This window comes from Eschrichtius robustus, chromosome 16 (assembly GCF_028021215.1).
Source record: "Eschrichtius robustus isolate mEscRob2 chromosome 16, mEscRob2.pri, whole genome shotgun sequence".
Lineage (NCBI taxonomy): Eukaryota > Metazoa > Chordata > Mammalia > Artiodactyla > Eschrichtiidae > Eschrichtius > Eschrichtius robustus.
Genome location: NC_090839.1, coordinates 69,893,337 through 69,908,482, shown reverse-complemented (window position 1 = coordinate 69,908,482; position 15,146 = coordinate 69,893,337). Strand labels below are relative to the sequence as shown.

Sequence of the window (15,146 nt, the reverse complement as noted above, 5' to 3'; positions counted from 1 at the left end):
AATGGCATCCACTAAACAATTATATTATGTTTGTTTGCTGGATTTGTACATGGATGAGTTTGCAGTTTTCTTACATGAAGGTGAAAACCCATTTTTATTTGCAATCACTCCACTTTTCTTCTTTACCGCAAATCTAAAGGAGAACTACATGTGTTTAACATTCATTTTCAAATTGCTTCATCAGAGCTCTTTGGGGTCTAATTACAGTGTCACCTTGGCTGGGGGGGATTGATTTTTGAAACCGCTACACTACCCAGATTCATAAGGTTTAAAACAGGAAGTAACTCCATGCATGAACTTAACAAAATGATTCAGCTTGGTGACCCCTGAAGGGGACAAAAAGTTCTACTTCACTTGATGGGCAGCACGTTGTACCCTGCTCCTGGCAATTCAGCCCCTACCCGAGGGCTTCAGCCAATGCAAACACCAACAGCAAGAAACCATAGGTCATAAGAAATTGGACAAGCTGTATGTCATGTTCAGGAGGATCCCTGAGAGGTTTGGGTCTGATGGAAGAATCCAAAAGAGTGTCTTGTCTCTCTGCAACTCTCCTCCCGTATGTGTCAGAACACAGGACAGAGAAAGGGCGTGCCTGCGCCCCAGCCCTAGGCCCTCCTCAGCTGTGTGGCCTTGGCAAGCCCTTGACCTTCCTGGGCCTAACTTATTCATCTACAAAATGAAACCCAGAGCTGCATCCACCAAATATGTACAGACCGCCCGCTCTGTACCAGGCTCTGTGCTAGGTGTGGGGATATCATGATGAATAAGACACACAGTCACCACATGGAACCCCATGGAATTTAGAGTCTAGTGGAGGAAATCAATACAAAATTGCTTGAAGCACAGAGATATTTTAATAATGACAATAACCAACACGTATGGGAACTATGTGCCAGGACTTATTCCAAAGATCATCTCCTGCAATCCTTTAACAACTGTATGAGACAGGACTATTATTATTCCCATTTTGCACATGGGAATACTGAGGCTAAATGAAGTTAACTAGATCAGGGTCACACAGATAAAAGTAAAAGTATTAAAAAAAAAAAAAAAAAAAAAAAAAAAAAAGTAAAAGTATTCCAATGGCAACTCTGGCCAACTCCAAAACCCAGTCCTATACCAACGGTGCTGTATTGACTTCTTTCCAAACTGACCACAGATCTGGGGATGGTGTTTAGAACTGACTTTTTTCCTGAGGACCATTTCAGTCTCATCATAAATGGGAAATTTACCCCTGAGTTCACATTGGGGCATTTACTGAAAACCTCATCTTTTTTGGAAAGCACTGTTCCTTCTGGAACCCTCAGAATGTGGAAAGGCAGCAAGGGACGTGGGCAGCAGGTGGCCGAGGTGGGACCTCTTTCACTCTGCCCTCCACTGCTAGCTGGATCACAGAGTTAAATCCAGCCTGCGCTCCCTGCTACATAGCAAGCCAAACCAATCAGCGAACCAACGGCAAATCAACTCAAAAAAAAAAAGTAACAACAGAAATAAATAGGCATGCTGCACTTTTCCTGACCTCTAAACTGATTACAGCCCTGATTGTCTTCCAATTTTAAGTGAAATGAACCGGCAGTTGTGCACAGACAAGCCTGCCAAACAGTTACAGCTCAAACTGCTTCTTAACAAGGGACACCAAGACCACCAATTTGATGATCCCCTGCTCTGTCCCAGGCTCTGTCTGTATGTGGACTCATACAAGCCTAAGAACTCCATCCATTCATTCATTCCCTCGTTTATTCATTCAACCAAAATTTATTTGGTGCTCACTTTGTGCCAGCCACTGCATGAGGACGAGGCCTTCGTCCTCATGGAGCTTACACTTTAGTGACGAAGGCATGTAACTGCAAAGTCAGCAAATAACGGAAGTATGATCATGCATCAGTAGGACCCTCGGGACTAGAGGACTCTACATTTTAAAGAGAACACAAACCACTGGGGATCTAGCACCTCCTTAGGGTCGCAACTCTGGCTGACCATTAGAACTGGGGAAACTTAACATTAACATGGATGCCCAGGGCCCATCCCCACCAAGTTGGAATTTCTGGAGATGAGGCACTGGTATTTTTTTATCTTGTAATTTTGAATTTACAGAAAAGTTGCAATAATCATCCAAAGAACTCTCAGAGGCGCCATTGTTTATACTTGATCATTTTCTCTCTGTGTGTATACATATGTGTGCATGTGTTTTACAAATTGTATTTTTCTGAATCGTTGGGGATTAAGCTGCATATCACATCCCTTGATCCCTAAAACCTTCATCATGCATCTTAAGAATGAGGAGGTTTCTGATATAGCCCAAGGACATTGATCAAAATCAGGAAACTTAATAGTGCGACATACCACTGTCTAATATAAAGCCCATACTCAAAGTTTGCTGTCTCAATAATGTCTTTTATAGCATTTTTCTCCATCCGAGATTCAATCTAAGGTCATGCACAGTATTCAGCTGTCACATCTCTTTGGTCTCCTTTAATCTTTTTGGCTTTCTTGGGCATTGGCATTTTTGAAGAGTCCAAATCAGTTATTTTGGAGTGCTTCCTCAATTTGGGTGGATCTGATGTTTCCTCATGATTAGATTCAAGTCGTGCATTTTTTACAGGAGTTGTGCATAAGCGTCTGTGATGTGTGTCTTCCTCAGTACATCATACCAGAAGGCATGTGATGTCAGTTTGTCCCGTTATTGGTGACATTAATCTCCAACACTTGGTTAAGGCGGCTCTGCCAGGCTTCTCTCATGCAAAGTTCCTATTTTCCCCTCTGTGTTAAAGACTCTGCCTTGTGAAGAGATATTTTCAGACTATGAATATCATGCTCCTCATCAAACGTTCACGCAGTGGTTTAGCATCTATTGATAATTGTTGCCTGAGCCAATTAATTCACTAATATGGTTACAAAATGGTGACTTTTAAATTTCATTATACCTGCTAAATGTGTTAGTTGGCACTCTAATGTGGGAGAAAAGCTTCCTCTTCTCTCACATTTATTTGTTTATTTGTTTCTTTATTTGGTATCCATATGGACATTTGGATTTTTTTTTTTTTTCGTCAATGAGTTCATTACAGTCACTGTTGATTTTCATGCTTAAATTTTGATGTTAATTTTGATGCTTAAATTGTCCCAGATTTGCCCAGTGAGAGAGACTCCCTTCAAGCTGGAACCTGTATTCTTTTCCCATGTTCCCATCAATTTTTTGAGCCTTCTTTATTTTCTGGCAAAAGACATTCTAAGCTCTTCTACTTTCCTTGCCCCAGCCCTGGAATCGACCATTTCTCAAAACAAAAAAAACAAAAAAACACAACCTAATTCCATTTAGAATGAGGGGTACTTAGAAACCAAGATCTGGGCACTAGGAATGCTCATTGCTTCTAGGGTTTTCAGTCAATAGCATTAGTATTTTTAGAAAGCTCCTGAGGTGATTCAAATATGCAGCCAATATTGAGAACAATTGTTTATGAAGAAGGGGCCTAACCATTACTTAAGCCGATGACTACGGGGAGGAAAGGGGGAGAAGAAACTGTAGGAGCTGTGGAGTAGTGAATCAATGCAGTATGTTTCAAACCATGGGTCAAGACACATTAGTGGGCCATGAAATAAATTTACTGAGTCATGTCCAGCATTAAGAAAATTAAAAACTCAATAGACTAGAAAATACCAAAGGGTATTACATATAATAAGGTAATTTTTTCATAAAACTTTTGTTTTAGCTATGTATATATGAAACCATCTGTATATTCATATGTACTAAATTGTGACATAAAACTATTTCTTACTGGTTCACAGTCCAAAAAGATTGAGAATCTGTCCTAAAGGAGAGTGCTTGCTTTTCTCTCTTCTCTTAGACGAGAGTGGGTGCTTCCACCACCCAAGCCCTAAGACAAGGGAGAGAAGAGCCAAGAGAACAACTCAAAAAGAATGGGGGTGCTTCATTATCTGGTTGGTCATCTCCTTTAAGGGCAGATTTACATTACACTTCATTCTACTGTGCCTGTTAGAGCAGATTCAGTGTGAACTGGGGAGACACGCTGGGGTGGGGCAGTGGAGAAGTCTGCGTGTCCACCACTGGTTTCCTCTGCGTCAAGTGGACGCTGGGAGGTAACTTGAACTATCTTTCCATTGCCCCACCCGAGAGGGCTGGCCACTGGGCAAGGAGACCCCAGGAGCAAAAGGCTGGGAGTGGGCTGGCAGATGTGGGGTCCGGGTGGTGGTGGAAAAGGGAGAGACAGAGCCGGATCCCCACGGGGGGTTCTGCCACGTGCTGTCTCCCCTGAGGAAGAGCTCATATGAAACACAGGAGTCAGTGAGCCAGCAAGGGGATGCCTGCCCACAGGACACGGGTGGCCACGCAGCCTCAGCCAGAGAAGCGGCAGCAGCCAAGAGAGGATCACAACAGGAAGTGCAGAGACGATGCCCCTTGCATCTCCCTCCCTCCCACCCAAACCCACTGAAGGAGCAAGCGGCTTTGAAGAGGAAAGGGTGGACGTGTGAAAGATCAGACAATTCATTCCCCCACTCCCAACCTCACTGAGGCAGAGCAGAGGCGGGTGGGTAAGCATTAAATTGCATCTGAGATTGAGATTTTTAAGTAGACTGGACTTCATGAAATCGGAACATACTTAAAAGACATGAAATCCAACCAATATGCCATGCAGGAACTGGAAAGAGATTCGAGAGAACAGGGTTGAAGACAGTTTCCGGGCAAAAAAGAAAACTTTTGTTTAGACTCCACCATGTTGAGATTGCTCAATATTGTACCTGCTCCCTTTAGGCAGGGCAACTTGGGAAGGCCCCTCTGAGGCGGTAATGTCCCCAGGCCTGGAGGGTGAGAACAAATGGCCATACAGGAGCTGGGAAAGGATGATTTGGCAGGAAAGGGATAGAAAGTACAGAGTCCCAGAGGTGAGGAAGGCATTGGCATATGGCAGAACACGAGAGACCGGAGGAGCTGCAGCCTAGTGAAGGGGGACAGGGTCGAAGAGGATGGGGAGGTCAGAGCATGGATGGTGAGAGTATGATGGCCTGTAGGCTGCCGAGGTAGGTATGATCATTTTTTTTCCATTGGTTTTCATAATTGTAAAGTACTGAACTTATTTAAAAGATTCCAACAGTGCAAGATTCCCCCTAGTCCTAATTCCCAAAGGTAACTACCATTAAAGTATTCTTCCAGGCTGTTTAGACATCTCTCTGTTTCCCTGTATATATTTTTAATATGAATGAAAATTGATGGTTCTGCAACTTTTTTCCACTTGTTAATACATCATGAATCTCATTCCATGTTGTTGGTTAAATAAGTGATGCTAAATCCATACCACGCAGCCATTAAACGATATGAGGGGGCTTCCCTGGTGGTACAGCGGTTAAGAATCCGCCTGCCAATGCAGGGGACATGGGTTCGAGCCCTGGTCTGGGAAGATCCCACATGCCGCGGAGCAACTAAGCCCGTGTGCCACAACCACTGAGCCTGTGCTCTAGAGTCTGCAAGCCACAACTACTACGCCCATGTGCCACAATTACTGAAGCCCGCGCGCCTAGAGCCCATGCACCGCAATGAAGAGCAGCCCCCGCTTGCCACAATTAGAGAAAGCCCGCGCACGGCAACGAAGACCCAATGCAGCCAAAAAAAAAAAAAGTCATGATGCCACTCTCTAGTGCCGACCGAATGACGTTCTGAGTATGTTCAGTGACAGGGTAGATGATATAACAGAGTATACAGATGTACTTGTAACAGAATGTAAAAACCCATTTTTAAAAATATATGAATATATATTTATTTGCATCTTTTTGTACTGAAAAAGTATAGCAGGATGTGCACCAAAATTTTAACAGTGGTGAGATTTCTGATTTTCACCCCCCTTTTGGCTTTTGTTTTTCTAATTTTCCTACCACGAATATGTAGTAACTTAAAGTTTAAAAATAAAGAAGGGAAGCAAATAGGACAAAATGGTGACACTTGCACATGACAGGTGATGGGTGCTTGTTCTGTTATTCTTAATACTTCAATGTGTGTATGTGTTTAATTCTCAGAAAAGGGGAGAGGATGGCATAAAACACCGCTTGAGTTCAGACACACAATCAACAGCTTAGAAGAAAAACTACCCATCACATTGATGGGCACTGTGTCTCCAAAATGATGGGTTATTCTTGTTGTCTTGCAGCTAAAAAAAGAGACCTGCAGACATGGGATGACACTGAATGTGTCCCTGAGTGAGGGGAATGGCCATGTCAATTATATTGTCATTCCAGAGCTGAATCTTAACATGCTGCCACCTCCCCTACACCCAATGGAGTCCCGCGCAAACATAGGGACCTTATAAAACCTCAGAGGGCGACCTTCTTGAGCCTGGGGTAAGACTCAGGCTTTTCCTGAATAAACCAAGGGCTGTGAATCAAACAACTGACCTTTCTGCTCTTGCTTGGCCCAGAAAATTTTGACTCGCTGGCGGATGTGCTTGTCCTCACGCAGTTTCTTCTGCCACTGACGCAGTTCTTGAATCTCAGGATCACAGCGAACCTGGAAAATTCCCCCAAAGCTTTAGTTCCCTTTCTACACACTTTTACACATTAGCTTGTTACCCCTGCAAGGAAAATCCTTTACAAACCACCTGGATGTACTTTTGATTCTAAATGAATCATTGTTCTAAACGAATTATCTATACTCCTAAAGCTTATATAATATTTGAGAGTAAATGAGGTTGAATGAAGGTTTGCTACACTAATGGTAGGCTGAGAACTTTCTAGATCTGTGCTGTCCAATAGAAATATAATGAAATCACATGTGAAATTTTAAATTTCCTTGCAGTCTCATCTTATTATTTTTTTAAATATTCACTTATTGAAGTATAATTGACATGCAATATTATGTTAGTTTCAGGTGTACAACATAGTGATTTGACATTTAAATACATTATGAAATGATCACCATGATACGCCTAGAAACCATCTGTCGCCATACAAAATTATTACAGTATTATTGACTATACTCCTGATGCCGTATAGTACATCCCCGTGACTAATTCATTTTATAACCGGAAGTTTGTACTTCTTAATCCCCTTCACCTATTTTGCCCATCCCCCCCCATCTCTCTGCAAATGCCAGTTTGTTCTCTGTATCTGTGAGTCTGTTTCTGTTTTGTTTGTTCATTTGTTTTTTTAGATTCCACATATAAGTGAAATCATACGTATTTGTCTTTCTTGTTTGACTTATTTCACTTAGCCTAATACCCTCTAGATCCTTCCATGTTGTCACAAATGGCAAGATTTCATTCTTTTTTTATGGCTGAGTAATATTGGCATACCTTGGAGATATTTCAGGTTCAGTTCTAAACCACTGCAATAAAGGAAATATTGCAATAAAGCAAGTGGCACAAATTTTTTGGTTTCCCAGTGCATATAAAAGCTATGTTTACACTATATTGTAGTCTATTAAATGTGCAACATTATGTCTAAAAAAAACAATGTACATCCCTTAATTAAAAAATACAAAACAAAAAAAATTACAATAATGTCAAAAGATCACTGATCACAGATCACCATAACAAATATAATAATAATGAAAAAGTTTGAAGTATTGCAAGAATTACCAAAATGTGACACAGAGACAGAAGAGATATATATTCCACATCTTTATTCATTAATCTATCAATGGACACTTCAGCTGCTTCCATATCTTGGCCATTGTAAATAATGCTGCCGTGAACATAGTTCCCCAACCAGGGATGGAACCCCCAGCCCTCGGTAGTGAAAGTGTGGAGCCCTAACCACTGGACCGCCAGGGAATTCCCATATCTTTTTTTTTTTTTTAATATTTATTTATTTTATTTTTGGCTGTGTCAGGGCTTAGTTGCGGCCCGCGGGATCTTTCGTTGCGGTGCGCAGGCTCTCAAGCTGTGGTGCGCAGGCTCCAGGGTGCATGGGCTCTGTAGTTGTGGTGTGCGGGCTTAGTTGCCCCACAGCACGTGGGTTCTTAGCTCCCCGACCAGGGATCAAAACCACATCCCCTGCATTGGAAGGCGGATTCTTAACCACTGGACCACCAGGGAAGTCCCTCCCATATCTTTTTGAATTAATGTTTTTGTTTTCTTAGGGTAAATACCCAGAAGTGGAATTGTTGGATTATATGGTAGTTCTATTGCAATCTCGTTTTAAAAAGTGAAAATAAACTGGCAAGATTATTTTTAAGAGTATATTTTACTTAACCTAAAAGATACAAAATAATATAATTTCAACATGTAATCAATATAAAATATTATTTATGAGATATTTTACTTTCTGTTTTCTATACCAAGTCTTCAACCTCTGGTATGTATTTTACACTTACAGAGCATCTTAATTTGGACTAGACACATTTTAAGTGCTCAATAGCCACGTATAGCTGGTGGCTATTGTACTGGACAGCAGAGTTCTGGATTAATCACAGTTAATGTATTAACCACAGTTCCATTTCATTGACTGAGTGCCTACTGCATACTGTGCTTTGTGCTAGACATTGAGAATAAAGGGATAATTAATGGTAATTGTAATAATGATTATTATTATTTTTTTAAAATTACTAACATAACTCATATTTATTGAACACTTATGTCCCAGGCATTGTTTAAGTGTTTTACAAATTTTAACTATCAAAACCAGGCATAAATGATTATCTCCATCTTACAGATAAGGAAACCGAGTTCAAGTGGCTTGCCAAGTCTTGGAGCTAGGAAATGGTGGATTCAAACGTAGGCAGACTGTTCCAATTTCCCTTGAGGGACTTAAGAGTCTGATAGGAGGGGACCTTCAAGATGGCAGAGGAGTAAGACGTGGAGATCACCTTCCTCCCCACAAATACATCAAAAATACATCTACAGGGCTTCCCTGGTGGTGCAGTGGTTGAGAATCCGCCTGCCAATGCAGGGGACACGGGTTCGAGCCCTGGTCTGGGAAGATCCCACATGCTGCGGAGCAACTGGGCCCGTGAGCCACAACTACTGAGCCTGCGCGTCTGGAGCCTGTGCTCCGCAACAAGAGAGGCCACGATAGTGAGGCCCGCGCACCACGATGAAGAGTGGCCCCCGCTTGCCGCAACTAGAGAAAGCCCTCGCACAGAAACGAAGACCCAACACCGCCATAAATATATAAATAAATAAATAAATTTATAAAAAAAAAGAATGGGGTTGCTTGATAGCTTCCTTTCTGACTGGAACAGATAATGTGTCTCAGCTGAAAACCCACAGATCTCTTAGGACACATTTGGGCAATTCCATTGAAAAAAAAAATTAAAAAAAAAAAATACATCTACATGTGGAACAACTCCTACAGAACACCAACTGAACGCTGGCAGAAGACCTCAGACTTCCCAAAAGGCAAGAAAATCCCCACATACCTGGGTAGGGCAAAAGAAAAAAGAAAAAACAGAGACAAAAGAATAGGGACGGGACCTGCACCTCTGGGGGGGAGCTGTGAAGGAGGAAAAGTTTCCACACACTAGGAAGCCCCTTCACTGGTGGAGACAGGGGGTTGGGGGGAAGCATCGGAGCCATGGAGGACAGCGCAGCAACAGGGGTGCAGAGGGCAAAGCGGAGAAATTCCCACACAGAGGATCGGTGCCGACCAGCACTCACCAGCCTGAGAGGCTTGTCTGCTCCCCCGATGGGATGGGTGGGGGCTGGGAGCTGAGGCTCGGGCTTCAGTCGGATCCCAGGGAGAGGACTGGGGTTGGCTGCGAGAACACAACCTGAAGGGGGCTAGTGCGCCACAGCTAGCCGGGAGGGAGTCCAGGAAAAAGTCTGGAACTGCCTAAGAGGCAAGAGACCATTGTTTCAGGGGGCGCGAGGAGAGGGGATTCCTTCCCCATATGCCCACAGAAGGCAGAGCACTGCCTAAGCGAGCTCCAGAGACGAGCGCGAGCCACGGCTATCAGCTCAGACCCCAGAGATGGGCATGAAATGCTAACGCTGCTGCTGCTGCCACCAAGAAGCCTGTGTACAAGCACAGGTCACTATCCACACCTCCCCACCATGGGAGGGGAGCCCGCCACTGCCAGGGTCCCGTGATCCAGGGACAACTTCCCCGGGAGAACACAGAGCGTGCCTCAGGCTGTTGCAACGTAATGCTAGCCTCTGCCACCACAGGCTCGCCCCGCATTCCAGCATTCCAATTATTACTACCGTACCCTTCCCTCCCCCTGGCCTGAGAGAGCAAGAGTGCCCTAATCAGCCGCTGCTTTAACCCCTTCTTGTCTGGGTGGGGAACAGATGCCTGAGGGCGACCTACACACAGAAATGGGGCCAAAACCAAAGCTGAACACCAGGAGCTGTGAAAACAAAGAAGAGAAAGGGAAATCTCTCCATGCAGCCTCAGGAGAAGCAGATTAAACCCCAACAATCAACTTGATGTACCCTGCATCTGTGGAATACCTGAATAGACAACGAATCGTCCCAAAATTGAGGTGGTGGACTTTGGGAGAAACGGTAGACTTGGGGTTTGCTGTCTGCGACTGATTTGTTTCTGATTTTTATGTTTATCTTAGTTTAGTTTTTAGCACTTGTTATCACTCGTGGATTTGTTCATTGGTTTGGTTGCTCTCCTCTTTTTTAAAATTATTTTTGTATTTTAATAATTTTTTAAAATTTATTTATCTTTTTTTTTTCTTTCTTTTTGTTCTCCCTTTTCTTCTGAGCTGTGTGGCTGACAGGGTCTTGGTGCTCCAGCCTGGTGTCAGGCCTGAGCCTCTGAGGTGGGAGAGCTGAGTTCAGGACATTGGACCACCAGAGACCTCCCGGCCCCACGTAATATCAATCGGCAAGAGCTTCCCAGAGATCTCTATCTCAACACTAAGACCCAGCTCCACCCAACGGCCAGCAAGCTCCAGTGCTGGATGCCCAAACAACTAGTAAGACAGAAACACAACACCACCCATTAGCAGAGAGGCTGCCTAAAATCATACTAAGTTCACAGACACCGCAAAACACACCACCAGATGCGGTCCTGCCCACGAGAAAGACAAGATCCAGCCTCATCCACCAGAACACAGGCACCAGTCCCCTCCACCAGGAAGCTTACACAACCCACTGAACCAACCTTACCCACTGAGGGCAGACACCAAAAACAACGGGAACTACAAACCTGCAGCCTATGAAAAAGAGACCCCAAACACAGTAAGTTAAGCAAAATGAGACGACAGAGAAACACACAGCAGATGAAGGAGCAAGGTAAAAACCCACCAGACCAAACAAATGAAGAGGAAATAGGCAGTCTACCTGAAAAAGAATACAGAGTAATGATAGTAAAGGCGACCCAAAATCTTGGAAATAGAATGGACAAATACAGGGCTTCCCTGGTGGCACAGTGGTTAAGGATCCGCCTGCCAATGCAGGGGACATGGGTTCGAGCCCTGGTCCGGGAAGATCCCACATGCCACGGAGCAACTAAGCCTGTGCGCCACAACTACTGAGCCTGCACTCTAGAGCCCGCGAACCACAACTACTGAGCCCACGTGTCACAGCTACTGAAGCCCGTGTGCCTAGAGCCCGTGGTCTGCACGCAACAAGAGAAGCCACTGCAATGAGAAGCCCCCGCACCGCAATGAAGAGTAGCCCCGGCTCGCCGCAACTTGAGAAAGCCTGCTCACAGCAACGAAGACCCAATGCAGCCAAAAATAAATAAAATAATAAAAATTAAAAAAAAAGAATGGACAAATACAAGAAAGCTTTAACAAGGACCTACAAGAACTAAAGAGCAAACAAACAATGATGAACAACACAATAAATGAAATTAAAAATTCTCTAGAAGGAATCAATAGCAGAATAACTGAGGCAGAAGAACGGATAAGTGACCTGGAAGACAAAATAGTGGAAATAACTGCCACACAGCAGAATAAAGAAAAAAGAATGAAAAGAATTGAGGACAGTCTCAGAGACCTCTGGGACAATATTAAACGCACCAACAGTCGAATTATAGGGGTCCCAGAAGAAGAAGAGAAAAAGAAAGGGACTGAGAAAATATTTGAAGGGATTATAGTTGAAAACTTCCCTAATATGGAAAAGGAAATAGTCAATCAAGTCCAGGAAGCGCAGAGAGTCCCATACAGGATAAATCCAAGGAGAAACATGCCAAGACACATATTAATCAAACTATCAAAAATTAAATACAAAGAAAACATATTAAAAGCTGCAAAGGAAAAGTAACAAATAACATACCCATAAATAACCCATAAGGTTAACAGCTGATCTTTCAGCAGAAACTCTGCAAGCCAGAAGGGAGTGGCAGGACATATTTAAAGTGATGAAAGGGAAAAACCTACAATCAAGATTACTCTACCCAGCAAGGATTTCATTCAGATTCAATGGAGAAATTAAAACCCTTACAGACAAGCAAAAGTTAAGAGAATTCAGCACCACCAAACCAGTTTTACAACAAATACTAGAGGAATGTCTCTAGGCAGGAAACAAGAGAAGAAAAAGACCTACAAAAACAAACCCAAAACAATTAAGAAAATGGTAATAGATATGTATCGATAATTACCTTAAATGTAAATGGATTAAATATTCCAACCAAAAGACACAGACTGGCTGAATGGATACAAAAACAAGACCCGTATATATGCTGTCTACAACAGACCCACTTCAGACCTAGGGACACATACAGACTGAAAGTGAGGGGATGGAAAAAGATATTCATGCAAATGGAAATCAAAAGAAAGCTGGAGTACCAATACTCATATCAGATAAAATAGACTTTAAAATAAAGAATGTTACAAGAGACAAGGAAGGACACTACATAACGATCAAGGGACAAATCCAAGAAGAAGATATAACAATTATAAATATATATGCACCCAACATAGGAGCACCTCAATACATAAGGCAAATGCTAACAGCCATAAAAGGGGAAATTGACAGTAACACAATAATAGTAGGGGACTTTAACACCTCACTTTCACCAATGGACAGATCATCCAAAATGAAAATAAATAAGGAAACACAAGCTTTAAATGACACATTAAACAAGATGGACTTAACTGATATTTATAGGACATTCCATCCAAAAACAACAGAATACACTTTCTTCTCAAGTGCTCATGGAACATTCTCCAAGATAGATCATATCTTGGGTCACAAATCAAGCCTTGGTAAATTTAAGAAAACTGAAATCATATCAAATATCTTTTCCAACCACAATGCTATGAGACTAGATATCAATTACAGGAAAAAAAAACTGTAAAAAATAAAAACACATGGAGGCAAAACAACACACTACTAAATAACTAAGAGATCACTGAAGAAATCAAAGAGGAAATCAAAAAATACCTAGAAACAAATGACAATGGAAACACGATGACCCAAAACCTATGGGATGCAGCAAAAGCAGTTCTAAGAGGGAAGTTGATAGCAATACAATCCTACCTCAAGAAACAAGAAAAATCTCAAGTAAACAACTTAACCTTACACCTAAAGCAATTAGAGAAAGAAGAACAAAAAACTCCCAAAGTTAGCAGAAGAAAAGAAATCATAAAGATCAGATCAGAAACAAATGAAAAAGAAATGAAGGAAAGAATAGCAAAGATCAATAAAACTAAAAAATAAACAAAATTGATAAACCACTAGCCATACTCATCAAGAAAAAAAGGGAGAAGACTCAAATCAACAGAATTAGAAATGAAAAAGGAGAAGTAACAACTGACACTGCAGAAATACAAAGAATCATGAGAGATTACTATAAGCAACTATATGCCAATAAAATGGACAACCTGGAAGAAATGGACAAATTCTTAGAAAAGCACAACGTTCCAAGACTGAACCAGGAGGAAATGCAAAATATAAACAGACTAATCACAAGCACTGAAATTGAAACTGTGATTAAAAATCCTCCAACAAACAAAAGCCCAGGACCAGATGGCTTCACAGGTGAATTCCATCAAAGATTTAGAGACGAGCTAACACCCATCCTTCTCAAACTCTTCCAAAATATAGCAGAGGGAGGAACACTCCCAAACTCATTCTATGAGGCCACCAGCACCCCGATACCAAAACCAGACAAAGATGTCACAAAAAAAGAAAACTACAGGCCAATATCACTGATGAACATAGATGCAAAAATCCTCAACAAAATACTAGCAAACAGACTCCAATAGCACATTAAAAGGATCATACACCATGATCAAGTGGGGTTTATCCCAGGAATGCAAGGATTCTCCAATATACACAAATCAATCAATGTGATACACCATATTAACAAATTGAAGGATAAAAACCATATGATAATCTCAATAGATGCAGAAAAAACTTTCAACAAAATTCAACACCCATTTATGATAAAAACTCTCCAGAAAGTAGGCATAGAGGGAACTTACCTCAACATAATAAAGCCCATATATGACAAACCCACAACCAACATCATTCGCAATGGTGAAAAACTGAAACCATTTCCTCTAAGATCAGGAGCAAGACAAGGTTGCCCACTTTCACCACTATTATTCAACATAGTTTTGGAAGTTTTAGGTATGGCGATCAGAGAAGAAAATGAAACAAAAGGAATCCAAATCGGAAAAGAAGAAGTAAAACTGTCACTGTTTGCAGATGACATGACACTATACATAGAGAATCCTAAAGATGCTACCAGAACACTACTAGAGCTAATCAATGAATTTGGTAAAGTAGCAGGATACACAATCAATGCACAGAAATCTCTTGCTTTCCTATACACTAATGACGAAAAATCTGAAAGAGAAATTAAGGAAACACTCCCATTTACCACTGCAACAAAAAGAATAAAATACCTAGGGATAAACCTACCTGAGGAGACAAAAAAAGTTTGCAGAAAACTATAAGACACTGATGAAAGAAATTAAAGATGATACAAACAGATGGAGATATATACCATGTTCTTGGATTGGAAGAATCAATATTGTGAAAATGACTATACTACCCAAAGCAATCTATAGATTCAGTGCAATCCCTATCAAACTACCAATGGCATTTTTTCACAGAACTAGAACCAAACATTTCACAATTTGTATGGAAACACAAAAGACCCTGAATAGCCAAAGCAATCTTGAGAAAGAAAAACGGAGGTGGAGGAATCAGGCTCCCTGACTTCAGACTATACTACAAAGCTACAGTAATCAAGACAGTATGGTACTGGCACAAAAACAGAAATATAGATCAATG

General features: G+C 41.8%; 1 protein-coding gene across 7 annotated transcripts in view; it reads right to left on the bottom strand.

Annotated features, from left to right (window-relative positions):
* The window catches only part of IQCK (IQ motif containing K), a 129,238-nt gene that overhangs the window by 25,345 nt on the left and 88,747 nt on the right, over positions 1-15,146 (bottom strand). For 6 of the 7 annotated variants that reach the window (XM_068525189.1, XM_068525190.1, XM_068525184.1 and 3 more), the window contains one exon: positions 6,400-6,511. In XM_068525189.1, coding sequence (XP_068381290.1) covers positions 6,400-6,511 — 112 coding nt within the window. Of the gene's footprint in view, positions 1-2,695; positions 2,779-6,399; positions 6,512-15,146 lie in introns of those variants that run through there. The other variant, XM_068525186.1, reaches the window with a different exon arrangement.